We start from the raw sequence: 18,404 nt of genomic DNA, 5'->3' as shown, positions 1-18,404 counted from the left end.
CTACTGTTAAGGTGCAAGCTTGTGTTCATGGTATGACGCAAGTGTCTCACTAACATTTACCTTTAACTATTTGACGAAAAAAATAGACTGAAGCTATCAAGACTTATCAAAGAAAGAATTAGAACTTCTGTGCAAGACTCCAGACAAGCTCAGCTTTGACAGATTTAAATATCTGGCTTATTTCAACGTGGCGCTAACATGTGTGACGTACTGCTCAGCTAAATGGCTTGGATTTATACTGTAGTGCCCTCCTGGTTTTGCCCTAAATAATTTAAATATTTAATAATTATGATGATCTAAAGCCCAGAAAATTAAAACATTTTCTGACAAGACAAATTTAGCAGTACTGTTACGACAAAGACAAGAGTTGAACCTGCTAGATACGTTTCATTAGATAGCTATAGCGGGCTTATGCAAACTGTCATTTGAGCATCTACTGCTTTTGCACACCCATCCTACACCACCTAATGCATCTCTGGAAAACTATGAAAAGCAGGCTAGGTGTTCTTCTGTAGCTCAAATCAGACTTTTGATTTAAAAAAAAAAGTCTCAGCTTCTAACACGAAAAAACAGCTTTTTTTTTTTTTTTTTACAACTACATTGTAAATCTCAACACCCACATAACTTCTTGAGCAGACATGAGATACCATTTCCCTATTTATTCTAAGGATCTTCTCAGAGAAAGCCTTTTTCATCTGATACAGTACCTCTGCTTACTCTGTTTACTCTTGGGATTTTAAAAGCACCCATAAATCAAAATTTAGTAAAACCAACAAATATAGTACTGAATAACAAGCACAGAACTTGTAACTAGTGAAAGGTATTTCGCTGTGCTTCACGGGGTAATTGGGGCAGAGCACAGCTTTCAAGCTGGTATCAATTACAAAAACACTGTTCATTCCTCCCCAGGTTATACAACTCTCCCTGGCTGGAAAAAAAAAAAGGAAAAAAAAATACCAAAATCCCCTCATCTTTCTAGTCAGGAGGCAGTGCAAGAATTCTCCTGAGCCTGCAGAGAGCAGGCTCTTGCTATTTTTTTTATATTACTGCCACAAATGATTGACCTCATCACCGCTTACTTGAGGCCAATCCAGACAGTAAAAGAGAAAAAGCCTGAAAACAAACTAGAATGGAGTGATACCACCACAAAGTGGTCAAAGAACATTTCAGAGTATCTGTACCACAGCTTGTTTTCTGTAATCAGCACGCCATTCGAACGGCATCCTTACCGAGACACAGCTCTGTTAGTAACGGGGATATTCTAAAAAGCACATGTAGGACACTTAGGGATTTAAAGTTCAACTTTGAAGAAGTTGCTATTTTAACTTCAGATATGAGTGAGAGAACTGCCAACTATTAGACTGAGCGATTTTATTTGCTGCTTTATAGCTACTCCAAAGATGGAAAAAAAGTTATGGGAGAGAGGAACTACAAATCAGCTCTGAGACAAAGGACACGTTTCTTTCGCTTGTACTGAAGTGAACTGTGGACACAAAGAAAGCTTTACAATTAAAACTGGTTCTCTGTGAAGAAACTGCATTAAACACGAGCAGTAAGTCCGTGCTGGCTCAGGCCATCATAACCTCAAGTTCTGCTGGAGCCAGTGATTTAGTAGGGGAAGAAAGCTATGCTGCAAGCTAGTTCAAAAGGTCTTGAAGGCTATTCGCATGGCTACGAAGAGTTCATTTCACTTTTCCCAGATGATATAACTTGTATCAGGTTTTTTAAAAAGTTTGCATAAACAAAGACTTCATTTAGATCTTAACAATAATCTTCATTTCGTTAATTGGCGAGTTTTGGCATGTTAGATCGCTGGACCAGAAATAGCACTTCAAAATGATTTCTTTGGAAATCCCTTCAAGGACTTCTATCTAAATCATTCTTCCAGTCTCCTCCTGTTATTAAATACACTTCCGAAATACTAGCATAGCTGTATCTCTCCTCTACTTCTGCTCTTTGCTTTTCTAAGCAGCGACACAAAATTGATATTCTCATCAGTTGCACAGCCTCCCACAGGTTTCTGAATAGCAGCAGTAAAACTGAACAGTCTTGTTAACTCCATGACATCGCTGGTTAGCAAAATGAACCCAGGGCAGCAAAGACTTTGAAATAATCTTGAAAAACTGAGTTGACGCTGTAAGATAAGGAAGGCCTTGTTGTGTTAATTCACACTCTGGCTTGGATTTTAAGGGTTATCTTCACAATACAGGGGCTACAAAATTAGAACATACAAAGCTTTGTTTTTTCTCTAGAAAACATTATCCGTGCTCTGTAAACGTCTTTTGGACCTCTCAGGTATCAGGTAAATGTAGGAGTTTAAATACTAACCTACTTGGATATGACAATATTTTAGCAAGCTTCTAGGCTGAGCCATTTTGGAGTGGTCGCAGATTTGTGATGGGGAAGCGTTTCTTCAATTGGCAGCTCCTATATGTTTTGGTGTATCTACTGTACAGGCACACTAGCCTCTACGGTCAACTGTTCCAAAAATTATGGATTTAATTGGCTACAGAATCTGAAAAATTGAAGTATTTCATGACCTGTGCTACATACGACCACCATAGCGGTCAATCTTGATATCATTTCTTTCAACCAGAGCCAAGCCTGCCACCTGATTTAAAATTAGCTATGGTGCTGAGCGCACAACCTGCAACAAAAGTGATTGTTGGCATCTTCTGCCTACCCACTGTAAATCCCATGTGCAAACTCTTTATAAAAGGACTGTGTATGCACATTCACTGTTCAATTGTTCTTGATCCCACCTCTGATAAGACGAAAAGAAGAGATCTTGCCAGTGAGTTTTTCCTTCCCAAAATGACCAGTGCTGCAGATTTGTGGTTGGTTGTGCTCCAGCACCTCTGGATTTTAGTGTCTGCTATCAGTCATTAAGGTACATGAGGAAATCCCTCTGTTGGCATGCCACCCATTACAGGGACCTCAGGCAGTAACCCACTTCTAACTTTGATCAGTGTGGAAGGCCCACCTGTCTCATTCAACAAGCATTAAATATACCAAATATGGTATTTTAAAGGATTATCTCCAAAGCTGAGCAACTGAGATAAAGTCTCCCATGTACCAAAATGCAGTATTAGGGAGAGGTTGAAAGATCTTTGACATTTTTCTCTTTTTCCAGTCTTTGCTTGTTCCCATTCTTCCGTTCCCAGCATTATTTGTCTTTCTGGAGTTACTCTTCTCCATAGTTGTTCACCCTACATAGCCCAGGTGAGATGATAACAAATAGCATCAAGTGTGTCTCTGCTGTGCCTTTGTTGCTGGAATTATTACATGAAAAAGGAAGAAGAAATAGGCTTGTATGTGCATAGGGTCACAAATACAAAATGTTCTCATCCTCACCTCCTCTAATGTGATTCCTAATTTGACCCAAATAGCACCAGGAGATGGTTCCTATGCCTTTGCCACATACAGCTTATATCAAGAAGCAGCTGCTTCAGTTTCACTTCAGTATTTGTCCTGTTTAAAAAAAAGAAGAAAAAGGCAGAAAAGAGGCCAAGCCCCAAACCAGTAATCATCCTTCAAATTGAAGGATGGGGGATTGCAAAACTGCCCTATGGAAAATGAGTTTTCATTCACTGAAGACCGCTTCCTCTTACATAATTGTAGTTCCAGTTCTCACGTGATTATTATCACAGAGTAATTGCAAATCAGCATAAATGAAGCTCCAAGTTTATTAACACATGTAATTATTTTTTAATGGAAATAGCACAGTAAGATTAAGATTCTAAGGACAATGTTTGTGGACAGAAATACTTCTGCATGTTTGGGCAGGGAGACAGGAGAAAGGGAAAGGAATTTACAAAAAAAAAGTTTACTCTTGTGAGAAATAAACTTAATGGCCTTTTAAGAGCAACAAAAAATTGGAATGAAACCAATCCAGTTGTTAGTGAAGTATTTCTGTGAATCTTCATCTCCTCTCCCCCCAAAGAAACAGCAAAGTTGCTTTTGGGCTGTTTTTTGAAACTCCCGTGCTGATTTAGCTGCTAATGAAAGCTGTCTACTAAAAGATTAATTTACACGCTTGCAGATAAACAGTTGGTATTGGGAGATGTGTATGTCTTTATATAAAGACCACAAAGCACGGGAAACTTCCTGAGCAGATATTGGTAATATAACTGAGCTTTGTTGTTGTGGTTTTCAGTGTTACCAACAGGAAGCCTCAATAGTTTTCTAACAGTCACTTATTCTACTGAGAATAATCTCCATGGACAATACCAAGATCAGCCTTTAAAATAAAACAAAGTATTTCATAACCACAAAACCAGACAGATGCCAGGGATGATGCAGCAATAGTGACCAAAACATTTTTTCAGACCCAGAAACTCAATTGTGTTATCACACTTGGTGCAAGCTTGTGTTTCTTTCCTGCTCTGTTGAGAGAGAGTCTCCTGGTGGTCCGAGCAACTATGAGAAATATTACTTTATCAGTAAATACTCTTCTGAATGCTGTTAAGAAGGAACTTGCAGATTCAACTTTGCAGATTCATCTTGCAGATTCTCATTTGCAAATTCACCCGCAAAGCCAACCAAGAGCTACCTCTTCACTACAGCTACCAAGCTCCATGTCACTCATAATTACACACTGTTGAAAGAACAACTAACTGCTTGGCAAGCTGGGATTTTGGGCACCAGATTCTGAAACAGTTATAATATAGGCGGGGCTTTAGGCTGCAGCCATCCATCCATGGCTTTTTTTTTTTTTGAAATACAACCAGGTGAAAATAAATTTGGCAAGTCACTAAAGAAAACTTGCCTGCACTACTTCTAATAACTTTCACACGTATCCCTACTGGAGTAAGTATGAAATTCTTTCTCTTGGTTTTATATTAGTTGGATTCTTACGAGTGTGAACTAGTCAGCTGTTAGCGGCATTTAGAAGGCAGCTTAATGGTAAGTGTACTGGAAACATTCAGTTGTGACAACTAACAGAAATGGGCTAGAATAAATCATGCTAATGATCATCTAGCTTTATCCTAAAAAACAAAGATCTAAAAAGTATGATTTGACTTCAGCAAGGACTAGCCTGCTTTTAGGAACCTGACATATGCTGAAGGAAGTGGGTCACAGAACAGGTCACTTCTTCTGAACACCAGTGAAAACATGATTTCAAGCCTCCTGTCTCAGAATCTGTAATTAGCACTAGCAATGAAATATTTCCAAAGCCAACCCTGTCACAGCACCTCTAGGAGATAGTCCAACCATCTCCTAACTCTTAATTATGTGAGCTGTCAGTCCAGCTAGATTAAAGGAGATGATTTAAGCTGTTTGTGACAATTTGTGTCCAATAGCTTACACAGTCACTTCCCATTGATTTGTTCACTTGGCCGTGTCCTTATTTCCAAAAAAAAATCCAACATTTTTTTCTGCAAAACATTGCACTTGCAAGCAACAGCAAGTTTGTGAAATATTGCTAGAACAACTTGTACCCCACCATCTGCTACAAGAGAACTGAGAAATCAGAGATCTGCCTAGGCTTTGAAATTTGATTTTTAAGATAGTTCCGATACCATGGTTTGAAGTAACTTCATTCCAGTCGTCTTCAGACTGTGTTCCCCTGTGTATGTGAAAAGTACATAAGAAATATATATATATATATATATATATATATATATATCTGCCAGGAATTAAAACAGGTCCGTAGTCTGCATTATATTGTCCCTTCTATTGAGTTGGTAGAGTCTTCTCACTTGTAAAATAAAGTATGCAAAAATTCCGACTTAAGACCAGTTATGAAAATAAGCATTGAATGCAACCGAATTTGCAGGAATAATTCAGATATCATGGAGAATGATGCAGCAGAGAACAAGAAGCCTATGATTTCATGTTCTACAGGAGACATTTCTCTAGATACTTAGCTGAACTATCCTTTATTCCCCAAATAATTAGTTAAGAGTTATTTATATATTATGGTCCCACAAGATTTCTGATTTACAGTACAAAGAGCCAGGCTCTGAATACAGTGATTATATTCTATCTGCGTAGGGCATTTACTGACAGGAAAGTCTGCGGGCAAGTAGCTCTGGCTCAAGCTTGCTGCCTTTCACTGGGATGAAAAATAAAGGACACTTTAGGAGGCCCACAAAGTACAGTTGTTAAACAGTCCCTATTTTCTCTCCTTTCCATTTTCCTGTGTCTAACCCTTCAGTTTCACTGAATTTCAAAGGGATAGTTATTTGTGCTTCTTCCTATTTTAGAATGTTTTTATCATGTGGCAGGGCACTCTAACTGCCTTAGGGGAGCTTTAATGATAATTTTATTTTTAAAAGTATAGGCTTATCTTGCTTGACCTTGATGCACTGAGTAAAAGGTTGCTAAACTCCTCCTCTAGAAAACAAAACAGGGAACAAATGTCCTGCGCCTGCTGGATCAAAAGCTCAAGCGTGGCAGCGCCTTCCACTACCCCAAAATATATCACCAAGGCAACTGTAGCAGTATTGCAAACAGGTATAGCAAAGGCTTCCCAGCCAGGATTTAAATAATCTGATTTTCCTGCAGTATGTTTTCTACAACACTCAGCAAGTCTTTTCGGAGATGAAAAGCATGCTAACACCATTCCAAAGAATATCTTGGTACAGTAGACAGTTATCACTGCTCTTCAGAAAGAAAATTTGAGCATGTCACTGTTTAAAGGTCATATAAGGAGCCGACTAGAACTGACGCAACTTGGAAGTTGTCAGTTGTCGTTGGTTGTACACCTTCTCTCAGACAAACCACTGAAAGGATAAGGAGATAAACTATGTTCCTGTTCTTTACCCTGTTCCTTCTCTGAAAGGGAAAGCAAGATCGACCAGTGACAGCACCGAGTACTTCTTTTCTTTCCTGGGTGCACTGAACTGCAGGAATTAGATCATAACCAGTGTTCACTGCAGCCTCTCCCAACTCACTTGTTATCTCTGTGGTACCAGTTAACTCTGAAGCAGTGTGAATGGGAACAGCAGTGTTTGAACAATCCTTCAGTTTACACTCTTCCTTTTTAGTACTTTATTAGCAACCAACATGCTTGATGATCCATTGCTTGCTTTTATAAGTCACAGATTATGTGCTAGGAATGCTAGAGTGAGGCAGTTTGAAGGCCTAACTGCAAAAGGCTGCAAAATCCATCATCATCTACATCTTGGAGAACTCTGCTCCACTGATAAGAAATAATGTGTGCATATCAGCTTGCTTAGGTCTGGTGTTCAACTTCAATACCACAGTGAGTTGAACTCCCCAGGAATCTAGGTATCTGTTTCCATGACAGAAGAGCGGGGTGCCACAATACAGATTTCCATATTCCTTCCATAAAGCAGAAAACATCTTCAAATTCCTTGTTTCTTCCATAAATACATATAGGCATTACTTCTGGATATCTGTACTGCTTCTGCTACGCAGCTGTAGCTAGAACCTCTGTAACACAGCAAATAAGTTTGGGACAAACTGGTTCAACTCATATCTCCATTTTTTGTAGACAAATGTACTTCAAGTTAATTGCTTAAAAATACTCATCTAGGGTTTTTGGTAGCCTAGCATAAGAGACATTATACTTAATTCATTTGATGCAACCTGTTCTTCAAAATCCTGTGGCAAAATGGGTCTAAGGCTGAAAACCTCGTTTACTTCGATCCTTTTCATAAACAATCAAGAAGCAGCAACCCGTCAAAACGAGCTTTGGCAAGAGTCCTTGGCAAGGTTCATGTCACTCCTGAGATAACAGTTTGAAACCTGTCAACATGAGCTAAAACAGGGATGTATAACCATAAGGATCTAGCCCAGTTAAGAGGTGGTCTTCCTCACATCAATGAACATCTCAAGGAGGGTAGATAATCTAGGCTCATCCTTATACTGGCTGGTTTAGTCACTGGTCCAAGAGTGCTACCATATAATCCTGTGTGTTTTCCATCACTTTCCACATACTGTGAATACATGTCCTACAAGAGACAGGACAGGTCAGGTTCAGAAAGAAACGACTAGAAGAAAGGAATGCGGATCAAGAAATACCACCAGCAACAAGAGTGTCTCAGTAAAAGAAGGGTGGCACTTAAGGAAAGCCAGCAGGAAGCCAGGTTAAGTAAAACAGGAGAAGGTCAGTAAGTGAAAAATAAGAACAGGAGTAGAGAGAAAAGAAATCTCAGACAAGGGTAATCAGGATTGCAAGAGAACAATTTCTCTGAGAAAGGAAGTTAACGCCAAATCCAGAAACTTGACAAGAATCTTTGGTTATTGCCCAAGACAAGCGTTTAAATACGTACCCAACTTTAACTAGCATTTGCTATAGATTATTAATAGTGAACTTTTCACTTATGTCTACTGAAACGTATGTGGACTCAGGGAACAATTCAACAGGGTTGAAGCATTCACCAAGGACAACAGTTTGAAGGCTGCCCCGCAACCCTCAAAAGCTAGATTGGAAACAAAGAATAAAAGGAAGAAAATATTTCTATAATCTAAAAGAACAGAAAGCTGTATCTTATTTTCAATAGGCACTTTCAATATTCCTTTACAGTCTGCAAAGAAAATAACAGAAACAACAAAAAACTAAGTAAAATATTACCTTACCACTGAAGCAATAGTCTAGGCAATATAAGCAGTAGAGAAATTACTTTAAAAGTTATGATCGCTCTTATAATAGAGAAGCGCTCTTTTTATATGTCACCGAACAGTTTTATTCAGAGCCTGTTTGCTTTCCAAGCTTATTCTTGTTTCTAGTTCTATGGAAGACAGAGCAGAAGGGTTGGCAGAGCACATTAATTTGTCTGTTTCGTGTGCCTGCCTGCTTAAGAAAGCTTTTTCTTTCCATTTCCCTGCTACTACAAGTAAATAATTCTCCCTACCTTCTGCCTTTAAAATTTAGTAGTACAGAGGGAGAAGCTAGAAGGACATGTTCAGGATGCTGCACTAAATTACTACTAAAACATGCAGCAATAAATGAAAAGATGCACTTGAGTCAAGAAAACCTTAACTGTGTTACTCTGAAGTAACTGTAAGGCCCTACATGCTGAACCATACTTCCCACAAATGTCCTTGCTGTTTGCCGTAATACGCTTGCCTTGTAAGAACAAGAACAAAGTAGTCAGCTGGGTACCAAAACACTAAAGACAGACTCTCATCAGCAGAAGTACTTTTGCCTGCTAAGTCATGCTTAGCAGCCTACACAGCAATTTTGTTCTGCTACTGAAGACATAGATTACAGCAAACTGAAAGAACCAGGATAAGTGCGTAGCTTCTGAGATCTGCTCCCTAACATCGTGAATTTACAATATTTTCTATTTTAGACTAATGTTTCTCCCCAAGTGCCTTCAAAATACAATACAATGACAGACTAAATCATGTAAAAAGTTGATGATACTACGGTTGAAAGAAGCAATGAAAAAGCAATCCTTAGCTTTAATAGCAGTAAGAGTGGGTCGGGCATTTCGGCAAGCACAGAGTTGTTTTGGTTTCCAAGCTGATACTGCTCCCTGAACTCAAGAGCTGTGATAACACTGAGAATTTAAGAACCAGACTTAGTGATGCAGTCTTGTTTTGATAGATACTTACATGTCAGCAGTCACAGCAGATGATATTTACATTTAGGCTGCTGGTTGGATGTTCCTTAATCTTTTTGCCTATGCTTATTCTATTGAGCAAAACAAATTCTGACAAGGCTGCTTGTCGGAAGCAGCCTTGGTCTACAAACACTGACACCTCCCTCCACCTACAACAAGCCAAACCGGTGATGCTCTCCATAGCAGATTTAGTTCTTTATATTGCGGATACGTCCACAAACCTAGTCTCAATCTTCTTGCTGAGGTTTCGGTTCATCATACCTTCTCAAACCTGTGCATTTTATTAAGGAGCTGCCACAGAGATGATAATAATAAAACAGTCACAAAACGTTGGGGATTAGAAGTTGTAGGCACCTTCTAAGAGCGATTACAAATGGATCATGTTGCATTGCACATTTCTGGTATCAGTTTACAGTGATAAGATAGAAATGGATAGGCATAACTTCAGCTGCAAACTGGAGGGCAGCTGTAATACCTCAATCAAAACCAAATCCTTTCCTGTTTCGGGCTCTATAATACCAACAGGGAGTTATAGATCGAGAAGGGCACGTTATAAGTTCCTCGGCAAACTCTTGCAAGCACATGTAGCGTTTATTCTTGTAAACACACCACGAGCTCGGAACCTCGGCGGTGACAGCTAAGGAGCGCTGCAAGCTCCGCTTCCCCGCAGCGGCGCCGGGCACGGGGGCGAGCCCGGACACCCCCCAATCCCCGGGGAAGCTCCCCCGGCCCCGAGCCCGCTGCCAGGCCCGCGCCGAGCCGAGCATCCCCCGGGACGTGGCAGCAGCGCGGCGGGGCTGCCGTGCCCTGCCCAGCGCCACCCCCCGAGCCCCCCACCCCCACCCCCCACCCCCAGCCCGGCGGCAGGCCGCCCCCGGCCCCTTCCCCCCGCTCACCGTGCTGGGCGAAGACGTTGAAGCCGCCCTCAGCCGTGCGCCCGGCCGCCTCCCGCCGGCGGCCCGCCGGCCTGCCCGCGCTGCTCCCGCGCGGTGCCCGCGGCTGCTGCTGCTGCTGGTGGTGCTGGAGGCCGGCGGGCGGCTCCCCGAGGCGGCCCACCTGCTGCCCCATCGCCGCGCTGCCGGCCGCGGCCCCCGCTCACATGCCGCCGCCCCCCGGCCCGGCCCGGCCCGGCCCGGCCCGCCGCTCACGGCCTCGCCCCCCCGGCCCCCGCCGCCATCTTAAACCACAGAGCGCCGGCGGAGCGGGCAGAGCGGCTCCCGCAGCCACCTCCGGTCCTCCCGGGGAGCCCGCCCCCGCCCGTCGCGACAGCGGTCGCGATGGATGGCGCGGGGAAGGAGGGGGGAGCTGCGATGGGGGAGCCGCAGCTCCGGCGGGGCGTTTTGTGCTCCTCCAAGCGTTGGGCGGCTCGGGTTCTGTCCCTTCCAAGTGGCCCTTCAGCTTTCGTGGCCGTCCCATATCGCGATATGTTGCACATCAGCGGGTTCCTTCACACCTTGGGGTGAGACCTGCAGCACTCAGGAACAAGGCCCCGGTGTTTCTGCCCTGCGAGGAGCGGGGCTCAGCCCCGTCCTGGTGGTGCCCAGCCCCATCGCTATCGAGGCGATGCCCGACCGCACGTCCGTCACAGCTTGAGCTCAGACTTTGGTGTTTGCGTCGGTGTCACTGCACGTGTCCCCAGGGATTATCCCACTGATGGCAAAGTGACCCCACAATCTCAGAACACAGCCTCACTGTAGGCTAAAGCTGGGCCCTTACCTGGGCTGTAGCCTACACACCCAAGCAGGTGGATTAAACATGGGATTGCTTTCCCATGCGGTCCAGTCCCAGAAGGAGAATTCACACCCTCCTCATGGCCCTGGCACACGGGTGGCAGCCTGCAGGTCTGGATGGCTAACCCAACCTCTTCCAGGTCCTCCTCTTCGTTGTGCACACATCATGTTCCCACTCCTGTGCATTGCCCGCACCACGTGCGCCTCCTCTTCCACTGCTCGTCAGGCCCCAGGTGAACTCCCTGGGCTGCGGCATGTCACCTGCCCTCGTCCTCCCCAGGCTGAGGGCACAGAGGAACAGGAAGGCACAGCGGTGTGAGTAACATCAGGCGTGTTGCTGGACAAGCGCGGCTGGTGGCAGCATCTTGTCATCAGGTGGCTGAGCACACTCCATCGCTAATTGGCGTGCAATTAAGTTCTCTTCTTTCAGCTTCTCAATTCAAAGCAGAAGGAAGGAGGTTTCATCCTGAGAGATCATGGTGCTTGTTGCAGTTTAGAAGACCTAGGTTCTTGGTGGTATTTTGCTCTCCAAGCTAGCTACTATTTCAGTGATATATTGGCCATGTTTGCCTCTTTGGGGATGAGCTGCAATGCTGTTAGTCTCGGATTCCCTCTCCACATCAGTAAGAGCAGTGTCACATTGGCTTGTTGGCAGCCAGCCTCCAAAGACCCCCAGCAACCCGCATCTAGATCAGCCTTCGTGTGGCTGTCCTAGACTGGGATGGCGAGGAGAAGCTCCTCCATGGAAGTCAGCTTTCGCGTATGAAATTTCCAGTGACAATTCTAAAGTCATGTTCTACCTTCCCAGGGTCACCAGGTGCTACCAAAATGCTATCCATACTCTCACATGTGCTTGAAATGCACCCAGCTGCAATAACAATTCTGCCTTGAAATAGGGGTGGCTCACCCAGCCAGACTGGTGTGCTCTCTGACATGGGCTAGGTTGAACAGGAGCGAGGAGCCTGTGCAGCCAGAAATGCCTTCACTTACTGCATTCATGGACTAAGAGCACGGGGGAGATCAGGAATTAGAGAGAAGCTTGCTAATAACACACAACAAAACAGTTCCTAAAATAGCCCTGGGAATATTTGGGGTGTAGCACGGGGTACGCACTGCCAAGTCCTGGGACCTACAAGGGACACGGCTATATGGATATGAGCAGAGGGTGTCTCTGTAGGACGGACAGTCTCAGGCAGAACCGGTCCACATAGGTACACTCCGCAGTGGAGATTTTTCCTGGTCTCATTCCAGCTAGAATTTGCACGGTTTGGCATTTGTAAATGGTTTGCCTTGTAATCAAAATATATGTTCTCTGGAGACTGCAGAGAGACAACAAACATAAAACTCCCTCGTGCCATTTGCAGCTGCCTTGCAGGATAGAACCACTCTTTCCAATCAACAGGAATAGTATTTTTATTTCCTAATGCCTTTTTACTCACTGATCCTAAAGAACTACACAGAAGAAGGCCATTAGCATTTTAAAAGAAGATGCCAATATCAAGAGACTATTATACGTAGGTACACTAAAGAGAATTGGGTTTAATCACTGCTCTTATTCCTCAGACCTTATGAAATCCCTCATTCTCCATATCAGCAGCTTGTGCACATATAACAGCTTACTGTGGGTTATCTTAATGGCTGACTGCACAGAAATTGTCTGACACAGATATGTCTTAGCTGGGGATGGAGTCAAGCAGGGGCTTTCTAGAAAGGTCTTGCAAAGGGAAGGGGGCTGCAGCATGGTTACCGTTTGCTACTGTGTAGTAGTATTTTTAGATTGTGCCATACCCTATTTAAAAAGCTTCAAAACCAGTGCCCAAGATGTTACTGGTTGTGGACAGTCTGCTAAACAAGTTATGTCCTCAGACTGTACCCCACTTGCTGCTCTCAACCACATCTTTTAAATGGTGTCGTTTCCTCTGGCCCCACACAGCAGGGGATGCCAAGCCCTTGCTGGTGACCACTCTTCTGGATTGCCTGCTAGAAGAGCGATGGGATATAAACAACAAACTTTCCAAACTGAAAATGACTCTTTGCTGCTGAGTCACCGATGACACTGAGCCACGCCATTCCTTATTGTTAGAACACGGGCTAATGAGTATTTACTTCATGGAGTGTCACAGTTATTAACTATGCAAAGATTACAACGTGCTTTGAAGAGGTAAAATGTGTATCAATGCTACCTATTATTATCAGCTGTGATGTTATCAGGCTCATGCATTATCAGAAATAGGTTGTTTGTCAGAAGGTTATTTCTTTTGAAGAGGGCTGGCAGCTTTGTGTTAATGTGGTATCCTAATAGTTACTGCCCTCCTGGCAGTTTTGGGCTTCCAGTCAATCTGCCATCTCATGAGCTGTTTGAGTAAGGGATAATAGGACCAAGAAACAAAGGCAGCATTGACACTACAGTAATATGCCTGACCAGAAATGTGGCATTTCTAGAATCACTTCTGAACTGACTTTAAATATTTACCATATACCCATTTCTTGGAGTTTCTTCTAAGCACTGACAATACATTGCTCCACATCCACAGTGTGCTCCAAAAATCACAAGATTAAGTAATTGCTGGATGAGCAGTCCTATGTGCTCCACATTATGTAATGAACTCACAGCTGTCATTCGCCTGAAGTGTGGGTTCTGTGGCAGAAGAAGCCTGTGGATAAATTGGAGACTCCTGGGCCTGAGTGTTGAGTCAACTGGGCAGTTTTTGTTTGTAACTTGGGAAAAATTAACTAGCATTACTGTATTGGTGGCTTGAAAATTAATTCTAGGGGTAATCTTTGCTCTTCTTCCAGCTCAGACACCTTCAGTGTATCAAAGCTGCACAGAAGAACAGATGTATTTTAAACGTTTGGCCTGTATTTAGGATATGACCAGTATTAGTTGAGGTATTTGTGAATTGCCTAGGACAGCAGGGGCCTGACCCTAGGCATTTGGAGAGTCCTCAAGAGTAAAGGATACCTGTGCTTCCCACGTCAAGATTATTGCGCTTTTACTACAATACCAGAACAAATCATGGAAATCAGGACAGCTGTAACTCACCTGGGATATCTGCACAGGCAGAGTGTGATGTCCACTAGATGGCCCCGGCATGGCCGCTCAGCTACCTGTAACACCCAGCCTTCAGCTGTGCGAACAGCAGGCAGCCACCTCTGAGCCAGAACAAAAGGGTTCTAGGGAAAGACATTAAAAAGAGAATGAAAGATTTTAAGATCTGATAAAGGCTTTGTGACACGAAGTTAGTTACCCTGCAATAAACACTGAAAGCTTGTTAAGTGCTGAGCCATTTACAAGGAGAATGTAATTTCTGACATTCGCTCATCCTGTCATCTGTCACTGACAGCTCTTAACATACACCATCCACAGAGATCTTTCGTGGCACAATAGGTAGCATTTCAGTGTTGTTTTAAAAGTTATTCTTAATCATTACTGTGATTTAAATTAGAATGTATGCACAGTGCATGCAAGATTGCTTGAAGTACTTGCAGGCCTGTTCAATGAGCAGCTACAAACATAAAAGCTTTCTCAGGAAGTGCAGCTTTCTAACAGATTTTGCCCAACAGTACAAAAGGTTCACGTGCAGCCCTTAACAGATGAAATTTCTTCTGTTAGTAACTAACTGTTCTTTTCTTCCAAGGTAGTTAAAATAAAACTCTACAAACACATCCATTCTGTTTTTGCATTAGGAATACTGTCCAACTAACCACCCTCACAGGATCCTAACAGTGTGGCTGGTCATTGTGTGTATATCTATTAACTGTGCACTGGAACATATTAACTACTCTGAGGTTGTGCATGAACTATTCCCATCATCGTATACCCTTAACCTTTTCGTGGCCTCCATCGGAGCAGAGCTAGAGGTGGGGGGACATGGAAAAAGCAACTTATAGGACTTCTTCAGTAACTGTTTTCCTGACTGGTATATATTTGTGTGAGTGCTACAGCTGCACCACCCTTCCCAAGCATCTGTTTAAGGCATGAGAGGTTGTAGAGGGGTATGCTAATAAGAACATTAAGAATGGTGTTTTTTTTCCCTTTTCTCTGGAAAATGATGTCTCTACCAAACAGAAAATGATGACAAGTCTCTGCACCTGCTGGCAATTGCAAACTAGTACTCAACTTGCACAGTGTGTCTACTGATAAAGTACATTTGCTGAGGCTATACGAGGTCCCTTGACAGTGTTGGTGATGATTCAGGCCTTTAGGCATTTGTCTGCAGGACGGTCAATAGCAGTATTTTGCCACCAGACTTTCAGCATTGCCTTAATTCGTGTTAAGGAGCCTAATTCTTTTGGTTCTTAATTTGAAGTCTTACTTGCTCACTGGATAGTGAAAGATCTCTAGTCTGCAGATGGAAGCTTTTTGTTTTTTGTTTTTTGTTTTTGCTCTTTTCTCACTGAGAAGTTTGTAGCCAAAGAGCTGACATTTAGCTAAAGGATAGCAAATGCTTCAGAGTGCAATGCTTACTGTATCTCCATCAATGCCCCTAAGACCGAACTCATCCCACCGTAGATTCCTCTGATGACTACTGTACTATATTTAAATTAGAGTCAGCAAAGCACAATAGTAGTCCAAAACAAAATAAAGGCTACATTAGCTAGGGAAAAAAAAATCTTATCTTGGTTTTCTAAGATGTGCGGTTAAAATAAGATGGAATTAAGACTTATCAGTGATTCCTCTCCATGCTCTTTGCTTCACATGCTGATTTCCCCTCACGCTTCCTTCACCGCTGTCTTCTTTCTTGCCCCCTCTGGTTGTCACTCATGCTCAGGACACTTTGCCAGCCAGAGTTCCCAGCACCTTCACTGCGCTTTTCTAAATCATACTGAAAACCAAACATTGCAATGTTGCCCTTGTTAAAATAATTAATCTCTCTGTGATTGCACTCCCGGTATTGAATCGTACACATTTCTGAATTTAGTCTCTGGTCTTGTCAGGAAACCTAAGTGTACAACTTCTTGCAGGATTGGTGTTCTCTGTTACAAATTCAGGGTGGCATGGATCCAACCTTGCTCTGGACTGCTTTGGTAAATGCCCATGTGCCCCGGCCATGACTGATGCCATGCTCTATACAATGGTCCTAAATAATTAAATCACTTCTTAAAGTGAAAGTTCAGTCTCAAGTATTGTTACTGTTTAATTTGACAAAGACCTGGTAGATTACTCCTTGGCAGGCTTTTTTATTTAATTATGCAAGAATTGCACGCAATTACTGTGTCTTTCAAATGACACAGTGTTCCTGCCTCATATTGTAATACAGAATTAAATATGTCAATTTTTTAGTTTTCAAATTGAATGTTGTTTCTTTAAAAAGTGCTCAGTAATGTGAAACTAACCAAAGAAAAATGTAATTGTAGAAATGAAGCAGGAGAAAGCACCAGGCTTTTTAAAGATGTTTCTGCAAATGTGTTTCTTTGTGTGAGTGCGCAGAACAGAATAGTACCCAAGAGATCAGCATATACATTTGTAATCAAATCTCACTTAAGTTTAAAACTTGTTCCTTCTGTTAAACATGCAAATATTTCCATTCTCTTTGCAAATTCTGCCTCTCCGCTCATTACCAAGCCTCTCAGAAAATACATAAGCCCTAATCTTTCTCTGATCAGGCTCTTAATGTGTTTTGTGTGGTCTCTATTTAGACTGTAAACTTGCTGAAGTAGGAAATGTCTTATAAAAAAACAACTACACTGTCTCATTTCACATCCAAATTCTTCTCCCATACCAGCTGTGTGTGTTTGCCTAGCAGCAAGTCTTCTGTTAATGAATGACTTGTTCTCATTAGCTTGTCAGGCTGGATATGTAGCCTGTAGTTCCCACTCACACAGAGCCGCGCTCCTTCCCTTGTAGCTTCTGGTAAAGCAAATAATGAGATATACAAAGCCTTGTGTCTCTGAGTTTGACCTTTGTACTTTTAATCATTAACTAACACAGAATGCCAAAATTAAGTAACTAGCTGCTGGTTAAATATATTTAACATAAGCTGAGTCCTGTGGGCTGCCTGGTGTGGGGGATCACTGCAGACTTTGCCTTCGGCTGCCACTTCCAAGCCCTCTTTAAAAGAGGGGAAAAGTAGTTTGCTGAGGCCTGCGCAGCAGAGCCAAGGGAGTTGCACTCTGTGCATTTGTGTTGAGGTCCAGGGTGGACTGTCTGACACCTTGGAGGTCTCCAAAATGAGGTCCTGAACAACCTGATCTAATTTTGAAGCTAGCTGCGCTTTGAGCAGAAGACCAGCCTAGATGAGCTCCAGTGACCCCTGCCAACTTAAATTCTTCTTCATCTACATGTTTCCTCCATTCAGAGCATTAATGAAGACTGTCCTCTAACCAGCCTCAACTCGTAGGAACTAAATATTTCTGGAACCTCTACTTCTCCATCTGATTTGTGTAAGATTAGCCAACAGGTTTGAAAGTTACTGGAGGTAAAAGACAGATGGGGCTGACAGACAGACACTCCCTTCACCACATGCACAGGACGACTGTACAAGCCTTGTCTTCTTAAGAAAACCTTTCTTCCATTTACGTTTGCTCAGAAAACTTGTCAAGTGTGCACCTAATGAGGCCTGAAGTCATGCTCTGTACTCCCAGCTGCAGCCAACCTGAAATAATACCTCCCTAGAGCCGACAGCACATTTCATACAGCTGAGATATTTACTGTGCAATGGGAACTATGCAGAGAAGTTGAGACATTTAAGACTGAAACCCGGGCATCTTCTTTCTGATAGTCAGAGATTATATCGCTGTGCTCACACGAGTGTATGTTTAAGTCTGCCTGCTGCCTTGTCCGTCTCTGCCAGCAGAGATGGGAGTGTGTCTGTTACCTATCTGTGTCATCCTCAACTTTCTCATACTCAAGAGTGACAGAAAGGGGAATTTGACCTCAGCATGCTAGAGACTGCCTGGCTGTCTGCTGTCTGCCTTTCCCTTTTTGTCTCTTCTTTCTCAGGATGTAGTCACACTACAAAATTACCTTGAGTGATCTGTCTCAAAGTTTTTCCCAGGGGCTGCTTGTGATAAGGGCAGACGTATGACGTGCATTAACAGTCCGTGCTGCCAGGGGAGACGCTGATATAGCATGAATCCACCGTGGATTGCACATGACCCTGAGATTTCTGTTTACTTAAGCCAACTTTACATC

At 42.9% G+C, this 18,404-nt stretch overlaps 1 protein-coding gene across 1 annotated transcript in view; it reads right to left on the bottom strand.

The window, feature by feature from the left end:
• The window catches only part of ABL2 (ABL proto-oncogene 2, non-receptor tyrosine kinase), a 46,784-nt gene extending 36,142 nt beyond the window's left edge, over positions 1 to 10,642 (bottom strand). Inside the window, exon 1 of the mRNA XM_040564698.1 lies at positions 10,436 to 10,642. Within this exon, the coding sequence (XP_040420632.1) occupies positions 10,436 to 10,607 (172 nt within the window). The 5' untranslated portion in view covers positions 10,608 to 10,642. The remainder of the gene's footprint in view (positions 1 to 10,435) is intronic.
• Between the last annotated feature and the right edge of the window lie 7,762 nt (positions 10,643 to 18,404).

This window comes from Cygnus olor, chromosome 8 (assembly GCF_009769625.2).
Source record: "Cygnus olor isolate bCygOlo1 chromosome 8, bCygOlo1.pri.v2, whole genome shotgun sequence".
Classification (NCBI taxonomy): domain Eukaryota; kingdom Metazoa; phylum Chordata; class Aves; order Anseriformes; family Anatidae; genus Cygnus; species Cygnus olor.
This window is presented reverse-complemented; position numbering and strand designations above follow the sequence as displayed.